The sequence below is a fragment of the Nicrophorus vespilloides genome, unplaced genomic scaffold (genome assembly GCF_001412225.1).
Source record: "Nicrophorus vespilloides isolate i.1.1-1 unplaced genomic scaffold, Nicve_v1.0, whole genome shotgun sequence".
Lineage (NCBI taxonomy): Eukaryota > Metazoa > Arthropoda > Insecta > Coleoptera > Silphidae > Nicrophorus > Nicrophorus vespilloides.
The window spans coordinates 10,269-28,347 of NW_017095943.1; the positions used below are offsets into that span (position 1 = coordinate 10,269).

Sequence of the window (18,079 nt, forward strand, 5' to 3'; positions counted from 1 at the left end):
TACAAGTTTAGTACAAATCTTCCTTAACATAAATTGAAAATCGATTTAGATAAAGACTCTTATTGTATTATTTGTTTATTTTACAAGTTTACAGTTAGTGAGATTCGAATCTGCTTCAACTTTTGTAGCAGATTTTATGATACAGCCACGGTGCAACGAATTTCAAATTGAAGTTTTTCTTCATTATTTTGAAGCATGCTGCCATCTTTGAAATCGAGTCCGCACTTTAAATTTAAATCTCCCGCTGATTCACAATGCTAATCAAGCGGATCGCGCTAAATTATCTTAAATCTAAATATAAATAGAAGTGATTTTCGATCGTATGATTTCATTTAAAATTAGTCGTACAGCTAAGAGATTGCTCTTATGTAAATTGATCATTTATACTTATATAATTTTGACTCACTCTGTCTTTCTATGCGGTAGATGCTGCATCTCTTTCGCTCCGATTGCGGCAGGCATGGATTGCGCTCGTTTCGGCCGGTTTTCCAATAAGTAGATTTCTGCAATCGTCGATACGTCAGTTTCAGTGAGAGACAACCAGTACGTCAGTCGACGAGAAATTCGGGTATTTTCTTCTGGAAGCAAAAAGCAACCAACAACTAAACAAGATGCAAGGAATGAGCTTGACCTCGCTGAAGAAGCACAAGGCTGTAAGTGAACGGCTAAAATCCAAATAATTGCCCATCGAATTTGGCTCTATATTTGTGCACCTTTGATTTTTTCGACTGTTATGCAACAAAACGAAAATACCCAAAAAATTTTCTAACCTGCCTCCTTCTAATTTGCTATGCACTTTATAGATTTATTATGATTTTGCATTGATTGATTTGCAGTTGATCCCGCTGTACGTGTGCGTCGGTTTGGGTTGCGTCGGTGCCGTCTTCTATACGGCCCGTCTCGCCCTCGCCAACCCTGATGTTGCCTGGAACAGGAAGGAAGGAGAGATCTCCAACGAGCATTACTCCAACAAACAGTACAAATTCTACTCCCCGAATGTGGATTATTCCAAGATGGAGAGCCCTGCCCCGAAATACTAAACAAGTTGGAATCAGCTGCTGCAGTGTACTCACTCTCTCTCAGCTCTAGTATATTGAATAGTTAACAATGTTTTAAAGTTAATTATATTAATTTTCCTATCTTGTAATGTGTAAATAAAACAGAAGAAATAGTGAATTCAAAAAATATTATTTTTTTTTTCGTTTCATCACACACACACACATAGCTGGCTATGATGATGATTCTACAGAAATAAACATTAATTATAATAATTTATTAAGTATACGTAAAATAAAAGTAACACATTTAACTACCAGAAGATTGTTTTGTTTGTTGTTGTTGCTTTTGAGGAAGGAAAAAGAATAACTGTGGCGCAGGGCAGGTCGATTAACAAAAAAAATTAATAATTTTTTTTTTTAAATTAAACTTTGATTGCTTATGAATATAAAATAAAAAAAAAATAATTAAAGATTGCGTTAGATCACTTTCGTTCCTCACTCATTTGTGTGTTTTTTCTTTTAATTGAACGAGGGTGGGAGGACTGGTAAAGTATGTTGTGGGGGGAGGGTGGTTGTTGATTAAAGCGTCTCGATAATAGCGTACGATAAATTAAAATTAAAAATATATATAAGATCGATTAACAGAATTTTATCCCTTAAAAAATAATATATATGTATTTATATATATGTGAAGTCTGCCCAACCGTTTATATCTTCATCATCAGTTTTGTTTAGAGCCAATTCGGCTGCTTTTCCAATCTTTTTTTGAAAAGAACAAATAATTATTACCAGGAGGCATGCAGCGGATGTCCCAGGCTTCTGAGATTGTGGAGGATCAATTAATCTTTGGGGGAAGGATTTCATTGAGGAAGAGGTTTCATGGAGATGGGGGGCGGGGGCGTCTGGTTCTTATAGGAGAGATTTTTTTTTGTTTTGTCGTTCAGCGATAATTTAGAGGTATTAATATTAATAATAATAATTAAACTGTTGTTGTTTCTGCTGTCTCTGGAGATGGCTAATCGATGAAGCTCTGCTCCACACAAGCCTTCACTCGCTTCTCGTACTCCCTCCTGTTCTCTTTGTAAAGCTGAGCAGCCATTGAGTTTGCTGGTGAGTTCGGGTTTGGGTCACTTAATAGAGACTGAAAAGAAAGCGATTAGAGATACTGATTTGTCGGATTTGTGGATTGTTATTCACTTACTTGAATAGAAGTTAAGATCGCGGAGACGTCGTAAGTAGGGCTCCATCGGTTCTGCAGAATATCCAAGCAGATTCCGCCGTCCGCGTATACGTTGGGGTGGAACATGTGACTGACGAAACGCACCGTCGGCGGTTTGTTGGGGTACTCCTCCGTGAATTCGATGGTCAGTTTGAAGGTGCCATCCTCGAAGGGGGTGTCATGGGGCCCGAAGATCACAGCATTCCAGATCATGATGTTATTGTCGGTGGGAGCGCCCGAGACTCCGGTTGGGGGATCCTCCTGCAACCTGCACATGGGAACTTGTTGTTTACATCCGCGTCTTGCCAATTGCACGAAATCAATGTCACCTTTGACCCAAATACAAAGGATGTTGTTGGTCACAGGGGGGAATGGAATGGAAAAAGGATGAAAAGCAAACAAACAATAACAACAAAAAGCGATCAGAGGAACAAAGGAATCGGAAACGGTCCTGGCGCGAATCGCGCCAGCCTGTGCGTGAATATATATATATATGACTCATGGAAAATCGCGTGCAATTAAATGCACCTCTTGATAAATGTGGAGGATAGTAATAAAGGTGAAAATTACCGTTTGAAATCGCGCATGAGACGTCTCCTGGCTGGCGTGGACATTGTGCTGCTCTCTCCTGAAGGGGTTCTCCTGGGGGACTGCTGCTGCTGCTACTACTACTACTAATGTTGTTGCTGCTCTCTTCACTTCTCGCAAGATCGTCGCGCCGCGCGATCGGTTTCCAATTGGGGAGTCGAGTTCTTGGGACGAACAGAATATTCTGACAGCAGCAGCAACTCTCACATACACACGCACACACACAAAGTGCAGTCGCGCTGCTTTATATATGTATATATATATATATATATATACGTATGTACGTACGTACGTATATAGCGGAGTGGCGAGAATGTGTGAGTGTGTGTGTGTATGTATTGGTGTATACAGATATAGAATATGTACGGAAATATGCGTTAGGCAGATAGTTATATATATATATTCACGGGAGACGATGGCTTCGATCAGTCCTTTTGCAAGGGTTCGGTCATCGCTGTCGGTGGAACAACGAACGGTGGGGATTCTGTTGTTCGATCGAAAAAAATAAACGCACTGTGATTACACTTTTCAATGATGGAGTTTTTGATTAGGTTATTCTATTTCTGACAGTTCGCTCAGATCTCTGCTGCACCGACGGCGACGGTGGCTCCATCTGCGTGTCGTACATCAGCAACGATTTGAAGAGTTCCGCCGCTCGCCCGCTCGATCGCTTCCGTCACCTCCACCATCCGCTTTTCGAAATCTTGAACGAAGATGCTATAAAAGCACATAATTTCTTTGTCCGAATTTCCGACGTAGCTATACTCCAGATATTCCCTGGAACAGAGCAGAGTTTTGGAAACGCTCATGTGGATCAGCTCCAACATTTTAAGCTGCTCTCATCATCCTTCCGATATCTATTCTGACGAATATCAGCAGGAACGAAAAGTTCTGCATTTACGCCAAATATTCTAAATTTTGATATACGCAATCGTCGTGCATTCGATTGAAACTTCGTGGACGTCTTAGCCTTACGCAAATTCTTAGAAATGTGCGGAAAACTTCTTTGTCTCACGTACGAAGAAAACTTCACCATCGTTACAAGCACAAATAAATATCCTGAACACACAATGAAACTTCTAAACTGCACCTAATTGTGCAACATACCTTAATGATGATATGAACATTCGTTTTTCTTCTTCTTCTTCCTTCCCCATCTTCATTTGGCTTCCGCATTACGCGCCAATAAGCCAGCCCCTGTCTGTGTTCATCGGATTTCTTCTTCCGTCCAAATAGTACACCAAAAATTTCCCTCTTCAAAACAAATAATCAAAATAAACGACTTCTTCTAACTACATCTATAAAATATGTACATAGGAGAGATACGGCCAGACAGGTAAAGACACTAAAGGTAACGGATTGAACACAAATATATGACGATTTTCAAACCGGGGTCTCAGCGGTTCAGTACTCAGGTTCGTGGAGAGACCTCGGAAAGGTATAAATTAGAAGGGTTGACACATTAAAACTATATATATTGAATGAGACATCGTATGGACGTGGGCATGGGAATTCTATTATGCAGCAATCTGGCTAAATGTCCGGACCGTAAACGACTAAGCTTGGATTCGTTTTTCTAAACATAGAAACAAAAATTCAGTTGGTATCAGTGTTACCAGCCTGCTCTAAATTCAAATATTTCCTCAATTACAAAATACGATGAAAAAAAACGTTTTAAAATTGAAATAAAATTGTTCGTTCATCTACAATAAACAACAACAAAACTTCTATAAAACATCAAATATTTATACTAAATGAAATGATTTTCTTAATAGAACTCTCGATGCATTGACGCAACGCATTTCAAGTAAAATAACGCTTCGCAGTTTCTGTTTCGCACTGAGCGTGCACATTTTTTTTTGCAGTTCCTATTTTACAAGTGGCTTTAATAGCGTCATCAGTGGTCGCAAGATCGAAACAGTTGTCCCGCTAATCTGGGTCGCGTCTCGAAAAGGTTAAGAACCACTGCTGCAAAGCAATTGAAAACGTTTCCCAATTGAGTTAAATGTATCGTCGCTAAAGCACGCACAAATCTCTCAAACGGGAATGCGACTTGTCTTAATATTTTAAATGGTGCTAATTTCATAGTTCTAATGAAATAATATATCTCTGTGACATAAATTTCGTTTGCTCTGAAACTGTCAAAACGAAATGTCGCACCGACGTTTCCCATGATGATATTCAATATTTTTAGAGAAAATTATTTAAGAAACGTATTGGAAATTGAAATTTCTTATAACATATTTCATAATTTGGATCAACTTTTTAATATATATAAATCATTAAGCTGTCAAATGTTTGAAATATTATCTGTGTGTAATACTGATGATGTACAGATTATTTGAATGGTGTATGCTATAATAGTTGATAGAATTTCGCAAGGAAGGAAATGCGTGTGATTGTGATTAGTAAGTTTTTTTTTGTTGTTCAAGACTCGATGAGTGGATTAGTAATAGATGGTCAACGAATGGGATTCGAATATGTAATGGATTGTGCAGAGATCTTGGATCACAGAAAATAAGGTCATAGACTGCTTCTTGATTAGAAATACACTTTTTTTTTCGTATTTTGTTTTGTTTTGTATTAATTTTATTTGCAATTCGTTTGTTTCGGTTGCAAATGGAATCTATTGGCGACCGAGCGTATTTTCGATTGCGAAACATTATCAAAATTGAATCGCTGATCAATAATTCTTCATTCGGTTGACATCCAATTGGCCGTTTTCTATGTTAATTGTTCGTTTGGCTCGGAGCAGCAGCTTCTTAGATCACGAACGAAGCAAGCGCGCACGAATTATGCGTGAAATATAATATAGATAGAGAGATGCGTTTGTATGTATGTGCGTATTCTTCCCTAATAGTTTACGAGGCAAATGCCGATCCATGAGTTGACATGTGTGATGTGGCTCGCTCTTAAATGCGTTTAATGAGACCTAAATAAACACCAAAGAATCTTAAAAATTAACCAATTGCTAAACCGAGCCAATTAATTACGGCCGAAACATCGTTAAAGGAGAAGAGCGCAACCCGAAAAAAAAACGATCCAGGGAATTAGAATACAAATCATGAATTATCGCTTATTTTTTGTACTATAATTACATTAGTCTATAGGAGATACTTGAAGATTTTCGCGCGTTGCGTAATCGGACAGAGCCAGAAGTACTCTTCTTTTTTTTTTTGGTCAATTTTTAGCTCTCGTTTTGGAATTGGAATTGTGTTCATTCGATGCGAGTGGAGAGGAGAGGGAGACGAGATGTTGCATGTAAATTTGAAGATGTGTTAAAACGTTTTAGAGAAGATTTCCCCCCCGCGCGCGCTTCCCACTTTTGGGTGACCGGGTAATAAATAGGAGGATGGAACAGGGAAGTGGATCAGAAACGGTCGTGGGCCCCTTGTTCGCACAGCAAGGGTGCCTCTTCGAAGATGAAGTCCAAGTTCTTATTAGTGGCGGTGGCGACGGCGGTGCTTCTGGCTTCTGCTGGAGTCGAAGCGAGGGTCAGGAGGCAGAGGCTCAGACCTCAAGCACAGCAAGCAGAAGGAGGAGCAACTCAGTCGCAGCAGGCGGCTTCCGAATACGACGAGTACGGCAACGAATACGAGGACTACTACGAGGAATTGGACGATAAGAAAGGTATAGTCTTTGGAAATCATTTGTCTTTACCAAATTTCATTTCATTGTATAAAATCAAAGTTGGGGCCGAGTACACTTACCCGTGGAACTCCCCATTCCATTGCAGTATCTTATTGACACTTCATTGCATCAGCATGCACTTAATGCTTCAATTGAATGCAACTGTCACTTTGAAAGGTCATTGAGGGTTCTTTCAATATTCTAATTGGGTCAAGCATATATGACTTCATTGCATTCCATATAGTCAATTTTCTTATTTGCTGAAATACTGATATTCTATGTTGATCTTTAGCTACAGTTACTGCAGCTACCCCGGTAGTTCTGAGCGAAAATCCGACGCCGCAGCCGCCGGATGAGCGACCCAGGGATTTCGATGTCGCCGGTGTTACCGTCGACAGCGTCTACGTTCAACCCGAAGAGGAACATCAGACGGCCGCGCCCACCAGCAGCGTTGACGTTCGCATCTTGCCACCGACGACACCAAGTTCTCTGGTGCCGGAATCTCATGCAGCTGCGTTCAGCTGCTCCCACGAAGGAAGATGGTACCAGGAAGGTCAACGCTGGCAATCCGATCCATGCACCAACTGCTCCTGCACCAGCGGACAGGTCATCTGCACCCAACTACCCAACTGTCCCCCAGGTACGCGTATCTTTTTCGCCAAGAAAAAATTAAATTGAAATTAATATTTTTTTTTTTGATGTTAGTTGTCGTGGAATCTATACCCGGACCAAGGGGAACCACTGGAAGTCCCGGTGATCAAGGTAACCCAGGAAACGCAGGAACTCCAGGCAGCCCAGGCCATCCCGGTATTCCCGGTCCACCAGGTCCTCCGGGTCCTGCACCAGATCTATCTTTGTACTACCAACAATTAGCGTTATCCGAAGCTGGCAACGATAAAGGTCCATCCTTCCCGGTGGAGCCTTTCCAATACTTGCAGGCTCAAGTCGGACCGATCGGAGCTCGAGGTCCTCCCGGACCACCAGGCATTTCGGGTCCGCAGGGTTTCCAAGGCGTTCGAGGAGAATCCGGAGAATCAGGCCCGACCGGCCCGGCCGGTCCACCAGGTCTCAGAGGCATGCCCGGACCACCTGGAAAAGACGTAAATATGAATATAGAGAAAATAAAATTTTGATATATTAATACTTAAATCAACTTAGGGCGAACCCGGCGAAGATGGTGAAGCCGGTCCAGCTGGAGCCGCAGGCCCTGCTGGTCCTAGAGGATTACCAGGAATGCCAGGAGTTCCCGGAATGAAAGGCCACCGCGGTTTCCAAGGATTGGACGGTGCTAAAGGCGAGCAAGGAGTGGCCGGTGATAAAGGAGCTGCAGGTATCCAAGGACACGTCGGACCGACCGGACCCATGGGACCTTCAGGTCAACGCGGCGAAAGAGGCAGGGAAGGTCCACCTGGACCACCAGGTTTAAGAGGAGTCGATGGTATTGCTGGACCACCCGGCGGACCAGGTGCAATTGGAAAGCCCGGACCTCCAGGATTCCCCGGAAGTCCAGGCAACAAAGGTGACGCTGGCGCTTTAGGACCTAAGGGAAGTCAAGGTCTGCAAGGACCTCGCGGCGAGAGCGGACGTCCCGGACAGCCAGGAGAGTCCGGTCCACCGGGAATCTCCGGCAAGGACGGTATGACCGGAGAGAAAGGAAGCACCGGCACTCAGGGAATTTCAGGTCCACCGGGATTCCCCGGCGCCAGAGGTTTGCCAGGTCTTGCTGGAATCCAGGGCCAAGCGGGAATCAAAGGACATCCTGTAATTATAATCAAATTAGAAAATGTATATTGTTTTTTTATTAAATGTGGATAATACAGGGTGCGCCAGGCGAACGCGGATTCAAAGGAGAGAGCGGAACTAAAGGAGAAACTGGATCAATGGGCCCTAGGGGATTAACCGGAGCTATCGGTCCGGAGGGTAAAAGAGGAAAGCGCGGAATGAGAGGACCGATTGGTATTCAGGGAGTTCAGGGAGAGAGAGGACACCCAGGAGCACGCGGTTTGCCTGGTCCGGATGGTGCGATGGGACCGAAGGGACAGTCAGGAGATCGCGGACCGCAAGGGCTTATCGGTCCTAAAGGTCCACAGGGAGATATAGGAAGACCTGGTGCAACGGGATTGCAGGGCGCTCGCGGTTTGCAGGGACGTTCTGGTCCACCAGGAAAGACCGGTAATCCGGGAGAAAGAGGTATTCCAGGAGCGGACGGAAAGCCAGGCGAACCAGGTCCAACAGGTCTTACCGGATTACCAGGTCCCATGGGATTGCAAGGAGACAAAGGCTTAACGGTAACTTACTTTTATAAACATTGATTTCACATAAATTATATATAATTACCTGATACTAGGGTGAAGCTGGTAAGGAAGGTGAACCAGGTCTGCCCGGTGCACCAGGACCACGAGGAGATCCAGGAAAGGATGGAATTCCCGGCTTATCCGGCCCACCCGGTCCACCGGGAAGCGACGGAGAGAGAGGAGCAGCCGGACAACCGGGTCCAAGAGGTTTCCAAGGATTACCCGGATCGTCTGGTAATCCAGGAACTCCGGGCAAGGATGGAGAACAAGGAGTTCAGGGACCGGTCGGACCTCCAGGTGCGGCTGGATTGAGAGGAGAACGCGGTTTTCCAGGAGAGAGAGGCCCATTGGGACAGCCGGGAGGACCAGGTCTTAAAGGATCAGCTGGTATTCAAGGATTGGATGGATTACCTGTAATGAAAAATAACACAATTGACTTTAGTACATATTAATTATAAATAATCAATTTAGGGTCCATTCGGTCCCAAAGGAGACAAGGGACACGCAGGAACTCCAGGACTTTTGGGTTTGCCAGGTTTGAGGGGACCTCAAGGTATGCAAGGCGAGAAAGGAGAACGTGGCTCTTTCGGACCTATCGGTCCAGAAGGACCTCCGGGACGACAAGGTGAGAGAGGTCTGCAAGGACCAGTGGGACCTGTTGGACCACCGGGAGAACCTGCTGAACGCGGAGATCAAGGATTACCTGGACCACCAGGCGAGGCTGGAGCACCGGGTAATCCGGGAGAAAGAGGTCCATTGGGATCGCCGGGCGCTCAAGGTTTCCCAGGTTTAGTTGGACCTCCGGGTCTTACCGGACCGAAAGGAGATCGCGGTTTAACCGGCTCCAAGGGTATGCAGGGTAATCCTGGTATTATCGGTAAACCAGGTGAGCAAGGTCCATCTGGATTGAACGGTTTGCCTGGATCGAAGGGTGCGAGAGGTGAGACCGGAGCCAGAGGAGATGCTGGTATCATGGGACCACCAGGAAGGCCCGGAGAACAAGGACCAGCAGGTCTGACAGGAAATTCAGGACCTCAAGGTTTGGCTGGTATTCCTGGAATTAAGGGAGCCAGCGGTGATATTGGCAGACCGGGTAATCAAGGCCCGGCTGGACTTCCCGGACCGCAAGGAATTGAGGGACCTAAAGGAGATTCCGGCAGTGAAGGACCAAGAGGTATGACCGGTCCAGCAGGTCCTCAAGGACAGGCGGGAGACAGGGGTATGCCAGGATTGCCGGGACCACCGGGATCCGCAGGAATGAGGGGTATGAGAGGCGCCCAAGGAGAGATTGGCGCGCAGGGCAAACCAGGAAACGAAGGGCCAGCAGGACCGCAAGGTATTGCCGGACCACCAGGACAAACTGGTCCAGCTGGAGACGCCGGACCGGAAGGCTCACCAGGAAAAGCAGGACCACCTGGAATTGCAGGAAGAACTGGCGATAAGGGACCAATCGGAAATCCAGGTCCATCCGGACCATCGGGACAACCTGGAATGCCGGGTCCACCGGGTAATGCAGGTCCAGTCGGTCCAACAGGAGAGAGAGGAATGCGCGGAGAGACTGGACCGCAAGGTGTTGAAGGTCAACAAGGACAAAGAGGCAAATCGGGAGCGCCAGGAGTTGAGGGTTCTAAGGGAGAACGCGGCGACATCGGTGCGAAGGGATCGAAGGGTCATCGCGGTTTGATCGGTCTGCAGGGTATGCCAGGTGCTCAAGGTTTGACGGGAGAGAAGGGTATGACCGGAAATCCGGGATTATCAGGAAAAGACGGCGAAGTTGGCCCGCGCGGATTACCGGGAAGAGACGGCGGTCCAGGTCCTCAAGGACCACCTGGACCTCACGGCAGCCGAGGTTCACCAGGTGAATCGGGTAGATCTGGTCTGATGGGACCGGCCGGTCCTCCTGGACCTCCGGGTCCTCCAGGCGAAGGAATTGGGTATGACGCAGCCAGTTTAGCGGCGATCATGGCTCAGGGTCAAATCAACAACCAAAAGGGACCCGATTCCATGGGAGACGAACCGATGCGCTTGTTCGGCAAAGAGATCACCGACGAAGAGAGGAAGAACTTGGTCATCAAAGCTTACGAGCAGCTCAAGGCATCCTTCGAGAAGTTCAAGAAACCGAACGGCGAAAAGTCGTTCCCAGGAAAGACGTGCCGCGACATCGCCACCGCGTATCCCCATTACGAAAGCGGACAATACTGGATCGATCCAAACGAAGGAGACGCTAAAGATGCTATTTTGGTCCATTGCGATATGGAAACTAAAGCCAGTTGCATCCTTCCAAGCCCAGAAAAATCTCCAACAATCACTCATGTAGGAAAAGAACAAGAAATTTGGCTTGGAGAAATCGATGGTGGCATTAAGATGACCTACAAGGCGGACAGCACTCAAATTGGTTTCCTCCAATTGCTCTCCTCGAAGGCCGAACAGAACATCACCTATCATTGCAAGAACTCCGTCGGTTATTACGACGTGAACAAGCACACGTACAGAAAGGGACTTAAGTTGATCCTTTGGAATGAAGCCGAGGTTACTCCAAAGGGTCCCAACCAGAGGTTAAAATATGAAGCTTTAGAAGATGAATGCAGAGTAAGTATCTAATTGTTACACGTTTATGAAGAGTTTATTAACTATGCGTGTGTGTTCTTTGCATTTCAGTTCCGAGCTGACACTTGGGCCAAGACGGTCATTTCGTACAAAACTGATAAACCAGTCCGATTGCCCATCATCGATGTCGCCGTCAGAGACGTTGGCGAAGAAAATCAAGCGTTCTGGCTCCAAATCGGCGCCGTCTGCTACTCTTAATCTACTTTATTCTAATTTTGTACTTAGCGAAATGAAAAAAATAAACACTCTGTACTTATAACACAAAAACACAGTCTTATAATGATTTCAAATATATCCTATAGTCCCCAAATAAAAATACATTAAAAATTTAGAAAAGAGATCCAACAGTTTGTGACCAGAAATTCTAAAAAGATAGAACATCAAAAGAGCAATCTATGTGTATATATGATTAGTAATTTAAAAGCAAATGAGAAAATAATGAAATCTACCCTACAATTCGAATATATTGAAACAAGAACAAAATGAGTAAAGAAAATTAAGAAAACGAAAGCTTTTGAAGATATTCAAATTTTAAATTTAGAGATAGAACTTTCCCAAAAGACAGAAATAAATTTAAATATTTAAGATAGACAACTTAACAATCACCAAATTAATTTGAAAATAATTTGAGAAATGCCTTAATTTTAAAATATATTATACATAGATATTATTTCAATATAGCAGATTACTATAATATAATAATTTTGAGTAACTATATCCTCGTGATAATAGAATTATTCATTTGATTGTAGCTACTACATAACATAACCCCAATTTGCTGATCCATTAAGAAACCTCAATCAAAATAAAGGATTATTTATCAATTTAATGAATTAATTACTAGACGTACTGAACGGTAAAGATTTAGACTAATTATTAGTAATGAACTGCAGTTGGTTTCTGTTATTTTACACTGATTAATACTTTTTATAAATGTTGTAGGTTATGTCTATCATAAGATTAAAGGCTCTGAGAAGCCTAGGGCCCAGTCGAAGATGCTTCTCCGTCGGGGTCCAACAGGAGGACGAATACGTGCCAGTTGCACAGTACCCGAAAATTCTAGATACTTCATACGAGGCGAAGCAGGCCAGAAAGAAGGAAGCAAAATGGAAAGAGATAAAAGATGTGAAAACTGTTGAGGAGAAGCAAATCAAACTGAACATGCCCAGATACTATGGGTTCAAATGTTACGTTTTCCAAGAGGACAAGGTTCCTTACAACAATCTAAACTTAGCTCAACACATCACCAAAACCCATTTGATCCCCACTCGCACCCTGCCAGAATTCTACAATGACATCTCAGTGGATGGTCACTTAGTGGCAATCAAATCTCAAATCGAAGAAGCCTTGCTGATTGAATACGAAGGTTACAAAAGGAACAACACAAACTTGACAGAGAAACAGATTGAAGATGCATTGAGTTCATCAATAGTGAAGCAGCTGAATAGGATTTTGATTAATAATTTGGTGGAGGATAATTCGCATCTGCTGGACACTCAGGTGGATTACGATGCGAGGATCGAAGCGTTTTGGTACGCAGGAGGCATGAATCCGCCGTTGAACGTGAAAAAGTACAGGACCGGAGTGGAATGGAGGAAGCACACCGAAGACGATCCGGTGGATCGCGCCATTCATTACTCTGGAAGCCCCTCGGTTCAGTTAAGAAACGAATTGCCTTTACCACCGATAATCCCGCATTCGGAAGCCTCGAATCCCGATTTCAAAGTGCCGTTCTTCAAGTACGATCCGCGTACTGTTGGTACAACGACGACTCATAAACACGCTGCGAATATTGCAGGTAAAATTGGGTGAAGTTTTGATTAACTTTAAGATGTTTAATTATTTGTATTTAAGGATATTGGCCTGGGGAAAAGTATCAGTTCGGATTGATGTCTTATCACAAGCGAGGTCACATGTTGGAAAGGAATTTCGGGGATGAAGCCGATGCGAAAGAGGCTTTGCACAGGCAAGGAATCTTGTCGTCGTTTGGATGGTTGAGCGCTCAAGCGAATATGCTTGGATTCACGACGTTCAATGAAATCACCTATCCGATGGTGACGCAGACAGTGATCACGGACGGACAGAAATTCTCCTTTTACCTTTACCAGATGAACACGATCCTCATGAACGGCGATAATTACAAAGAGAACCCTTTGAAGAACGTTTGCTGGGCGATACCGGAGACAGAGTTGTTCGAGGAGATCAAAGACGGTAAATTGGTCGGTTTCAACGATGAAGTTTTGAAGAGTCTGCTGAAGTTCTACAAGAACGTACCTCAGGAGCGTTTGGGTGTGAATTTAAGGCCATATTTGGCTGGCGAGAAGATCATAGCCAATTACAGTGATGACGATAAGAGGAATTGGTTGGAGCGAGAGTACAAGTACTTGGTGTCGAACAGGCCGCGCTTCAAACTCGATTACGAAGTGTACCATTGGGAGAAGATTTACAAGATCGACCATAAGACTAGACCGATCGAGGCTAGGCGAAGACCGTTCGAGCTGTTCGTCGATCCGTGGAAGAGGACTTTGGATGATAGGCAACCAAATTATATCCCGAGGAAGCTCAGGCCGGACTTGCCCAGACATAAGGGACGTTACGCCAAGGAATATTTCCCATAGACGATTTTGGGTGTTGTGCGTTTTTTTTAAAAGCAATTTGTGAATAATGTTTATAAGAAAAGGATCAATAAATTGAGTATTAACAATTACTATCTGAAATTGTAATTCTAACGGTAGGAATTTGGAAGTCATAAAAGATCAGTAATATGCATATGTCGTGTATATTAATATATGAAAAAAACGTATTTGTTTTTTCTTTAAATGGTACAAAATAAATAGTATAATATAAAATTTGAATATATTATGTATAAACGTTCTTAATCCTAAATTCACTTCGCTCGTCTCGCGTCTCAATTCAATAATATTTATACTTCAAAAAAAATAACAAAAAACAAACAAACAAAATTACCCAAACCTGAAATAGAAATGCAAATCGAGTTCATCTGTGAGGGAAGAGAAAAAAATAACGAAGATTCGAGTTCCCTCGAACTCAATAAGAAACGTAAACTTTTTTTTTTCTTCCGGTTTTAGGCCGTCAATATGAATTCCTCAACAAATCGAAAGAGACCGATTAACAGATATATAATAATAATATTAAAAAAAAAGAATATTTACGTCGAGAATAATAATAATATAGTAAAGTTAATACGAGTTAAATACTGAATTGAAAACAATAATTATGAGATATATCACATTAAACGAAAGTAACACTAAAGGCGCTACTAAATCCTCCTTTTTTTTAACATAAAATACAGAAAACAATATATAACATTGAAGGCTACCTAAGGTAAGTATATGCGAATAATCAAAGTCACTTCTCCTCTATACCAGAAACGTTACTTGCGTGTGTGTTTGTTGTGTAGCACCAAATATTTTTGGGGAAAAGGAAAAGAAGACGAGGGGAGGCTAAGAACCGCACGGCATCGATTATATATATAAATCTATAAATATAAATACTCTACTCTGACTTATACCTGGAAAATCTCGTCGTCGTCGCTTTGGAGGGTCTCGTAATCGCTCTTCTTCTCGATCTTCTCGTAGCCCGAAGACTCCGAGTCGGTCTTGTTGTCTTCGTTCAGCTTCTCGTAGGGTGGATCATGCGCGTTATTTTCCACGGTCTCATAACCCGACTTCGATTTGGACGAAGAGGAGTCGTCCGTGTTATTGTTGTTCTGCAGCGGCTCGTATCCCACATCCAAATACTTGACGCTCTCGTAATTGGGATCGTTCTGGCTGACGCTCTCGTAGTTTGGATCGCTCTCGCTGTCCTCCTTCGGCGATTTGTTAACCACCGAATACCCGTCCATGGCCATGGACTCTTTGATCGTGGAATAGCCGTGATCTTTTACCTGCTCGTAATTCGGATCGGGATTGTTCCTGCAAACCTCCTCGTAACCGGGATCCGTCCTCAAGCTGTCCGGACCGTTGATGCTCGCGTAATTCGGTTCGCCGGCATCGCAATCACCGTTCTTCACCTTCTCGTAACCAGGATCGGAATTCTTGCGCGGCGACTTCTTCAGCGTCTCGTAATTGTGCTCGCGCCTCTGCTTCGTCTCGTTGACCACCTCCACCGTTTCAGCGGGTGGCTCCTCGGACGTGGACGGTTTCTTGTTGCGATTCTTGTGCACCTTGGCGTACATATCGTCCAAGTTCTTCGNAGAGGCGAATTCGCCTGTCGCTTCTCCGGTTTCGGTGAGCCCAAGTTCAACACCGAACTCGACGAGGACGCTACAAAAGTTTCTGCATCAGCTGACGAAACGCGAAACGAACAAAAAAAAAGAACGAAAAACGAAAATAAAAACAAATAATAAATAATAATAAGAAGGAGAAGGATTTTACCTTGTCGTGAATGGGAATTGGTCATCGATTTTAGACTATCCACGCTGGGCGGTTGCGGGGCGGATTCGTTGCTCTCGTCCGTCGCTTCGGGAACGGAATTGCTGTTGGCAGCTGAAGAAGTGGAAGGCACTTGATGGTTGATTTCTGCGGCGACTGTCAAGGCCAACGGCTGGATCTGCGCGTAAGTCTCGCTTCCGCTTGTGTACTCCTGATTGTTGGGATCCGGAATCGTTGTGTACATCTCATCAGAATCATCTGAAACCGTCGAGTAATGCGGATCCAAGCATCTCTTCACTTTGTTCATTTCTTTAGTTTGCGCTATAATATTTGCCAGCGGCTCTCTGACGCTGATACTCGTATACCCCTCTAAAAACCAAAATGATAAATAAAGTAATATCCAATTTACGCTTATATTTTACTTACTGGAAGAATCCTGGGAATCGCCGCTGAAGTTGATCTGCTGCTGCGTTATCGGGGGCGTCATGTACGGTAGTTCCTGACTAGCGGCGATGCCTCCTGATACCGCGGAAGCTGCGTTGATGTCGAGACCCGTCGAACTGTGGGCGGAGCTTCGCCGAGATCTGGGCGGGGCGTTGGATTCGGAATGCGAAGTGCCCGGCCTATCGTTACTTTTATAACAACACAATATAGTACACACTTCACAATGGATCGATTGTAACCTTACGAGGAAGGAAGCAGATTGGTCCTGGCCGTCGGCTCCTCGAGATTTTCCTCTTGGTCCGCTCCAGCGCCGTTGATTGGAGCCTTCACTATGGCGTAGGGATGCTCCTTAAACTTATCGTAATTGACGCTGGCGTACGGATCGTCGCTCTGGGAATTCGAGTTTTGAGGTCGGGGCGTCTCCAATCCATTGGTCAAAGTGTGACGTTTAGCTGATGAAAAGAAAATAGAAATACTTATAAAATATCTGTTAATTACTTAAGCAAATAAGTAGACTAATTGCATTCCCGTTACGATCTGCATATTCAAATATCGCCTCAAAGGTTTCCAACGTAATAATTATCAGATGCAAGTTCATTAAGCCCATTAAGAATTATAAATTATAACATAAACTAGAAGATATTTACCTAAATTATTGTAGGGTTCGACTGTGGCGTAAAGTTCGGAGGAGTTGTCGTTGTTGGGATCCCAGGCACCGCCGTCCACCCGATTGACCCCTTCCAGCGGGATATCCGGAAGACTCCTCCTCGTGTTGTTGCTGGCGATCGCGCTGATAATACGAAAGGAATAGAAAAGAAATCCAATTAGATTACAATACGCTTTGAATAGTTGCAAATAGGCACCGTTCTCGAAACTTGTCGGTTTCGTCGACGCCGGTCGCGTTTCTTGATTCATCGTCGGCGATGACGGCCGTCACAGTCGCTGCTGCCGCCGCCGCCGATGGAAGATGATTCACATTCTCATCGGGATTCTTTTGCGTTACCATGCCATCAAGCCCAAGCCAATCATCTCTATAAACAAAACCAAAAACAAAAGAATGTTACCAAAAAAAAAGGTGCGATGAAAGAACACTACAAACAAAATGTTTAGAAAAACAAAACAAAAACACACAGAAGTGAGAAAAAAAAACATGCGACAGTGAACTTATTAATACAGACAATACAATCCAATTGGATTGATTGATGTGGTTACGTTTTCTCGTAATGATTCAATGTTTCAACTTACTTCTGGCGTTTCCGTTTGAAGCACGAGCACAGCATCAGGACCATAACAAACGTAACCAAGGTGCAAACGGAGAGGGCAGCTATTAACATCGTTCCTAAACCATAGCAGCAGCAGCTCCCATTATTTGCTCCTCTTTTGTTTTTTTTTGTTTGTTTGTCTGTTCTTATTTACTTTTGTAGGTTATTCTCTCTCACTCCGTGGTGGGTATTCGTAAATGCACACACCACACACAGCAGGCGTACGATCAAATATGTGGCAGATCTATTATTTACATATAAAGGTCACGCCTTCACTAGATTCACGCGAAAAACGAAGTGATTCATTTCGCTCATGATCTCCGGTCACGTTACGAAACTATGCGTGTAAAAAAACATATTGCGCTGGATGGACGAGTCGTTGTTTATCGCGACGATTCGATATCGTCCTCGTCGACGTCGTCTTCATCAGCTGATTTGCTGCTGCTGCTGCAAACTACGGTACAGACGATGAAGAAGAAGAAGAGGCAACAAGGCATACGGGGAAAAGGAAAAGAAACATTGCGACAGGTCCGACGCGATGGCGCTGTCATCGAAAAGTTTGTTTAAGGGCCTCCAATTTGAAATTTGAATGCTAATTGTAAATAAAGAACTTTGTTAGTTGATGCTGCGACTAATCTAATTC

General features: G+C 43.9%; 5 protein-coding genes across 5 annotated transcripts; 3 read left to right on the top strand and 2 right to left on the bottom strand.

Moving 5' to 3' along the window:
- The first annotated feature begins 509 nt into the window (after nucleotides 1-509).
- Nucleotides 510-1,176, top strand: LOC108568880 (cytochrome c oxidase subunit NDUFA4). Its single transcript, XM_017930227.1, has 2 exons — nucleotides 510-653; nucleotides 837-1,176. The coding sequence occupies exons 1-2, from the start codon at nucleotides 612-614 to the stop codon at nucleotides 1,038-1,040; spliced, it is 246 nt and encodes an 81-aa protein (XP_017785716.1). The 5' UTR covers nucleotides 510-611; the 3' UTR covers nucleotides 1,041-1,176.
- A 332-nt stretch (nucleotides 1,177-1,508) lies between these two features.
- LOC108568886 (ubiquitin-conjugating enzyme E2-17 kDa) lies at nucleotides 1,509-3,068 on the bottom strand. The gene is made up of 3 exons (XM_017930233.1): nucleotides 2,788-3,068; nucleotides 2,200-2,485; nucleotides 1,509-2,139 (listed from the first exon to the last, which is right to left on the bottom strand). Exons 1-3 carry the CDS (start codon nucleotides 2,829-2,831, stop codon nucleotides 2,014-2,016), a joined length of 456 nt encoding a protein of 151 aa, XP_017785722.1. The 5' UTR covers nucleotides 2,832-3,068; the 3' UTR covers nucleotides 1,509-2,013.
- Nucleotides 3,069-5,594: 2,526 nt separating this feature from the next.
- LOC108568888 (fibril-forming collagen alpha chain-like) lies at nucleotides 5,595-11,548 on the top strand. Its single transcript, XM_017930235.1, has 8 exons — nucleotides 5,595-6,435; nucleotides 6,728-7,075; nucleotides 7,141-7,535; nucleotides 7,594-8,196; nucleotides 8,256-8,723; nucleotides 8,783-9,142; nucleotides 9,201-11,318; nucleotides 11,388-11,548. The coding sequence occupies exons 1-8, from the start codon at nucleotides 6,228-6,230 to the stop codon at nucleotides 11,532-11,534; spliced, it is 4,647 nt and encodes a 1,548-aa protein (XP_017785724.1). The 5' UTR covers nucleotides 5,595-6,227; the 3' UTR covers nucleotides 11,535-11,548.
- Nucleotides 11,549-12,056: 508 nt separating this feature from the next.
- On the top strand, nucleotides 12,057-14,276 carry LOC108568884 (28S ribosomal protein S30, mitochondrial). The gene is made up of 3 exons (XM_017930230.1): nucleotides 12,057-12,192; nucleotides 12,279-13,134; nucleotides 13,191-14,276. Exons 2-3 carry the CDS (start codon nucleotides 12,282-12,284, stop codon nucleotides 13,952-13,954), a joined length of 1,617 nt encoding a protein of 538 aa, XP_017785719.1. The 5' UTR covers nucleotides 12,057-12,192; nucleotides 12,279-12,281; the 3' UTR covers nucleotides 13,955-14,276.
- Nucleotides 14,277-14,337: 61 nt separating this feature from the next.
- Nucleotides 14,338-18,019, bottom strand: LOC108568883. The gene is given in 8 exon segments (XM_017930229.1): nucleotides 14,338-15,551; nucleotides 15,554-15,622; nucleotides 15,734-16,099; nucleotides 16,157-16,362; nucleotides 16,419-16,626; nucleotides 16,822-16,964; nucleotides 17,038-17,205; nucleotides 17,420-18,019. Coding segments are annotated over 8 exon segments (1,938 nt in total). The 5' UTR covers nucleotides 17,509-18,019; the 3' UTR covers nucleotides 14,338-14,862.
- Between the last annotated feature and the right edge of the window lie 60 nt (nucleotides 18,020-18,079).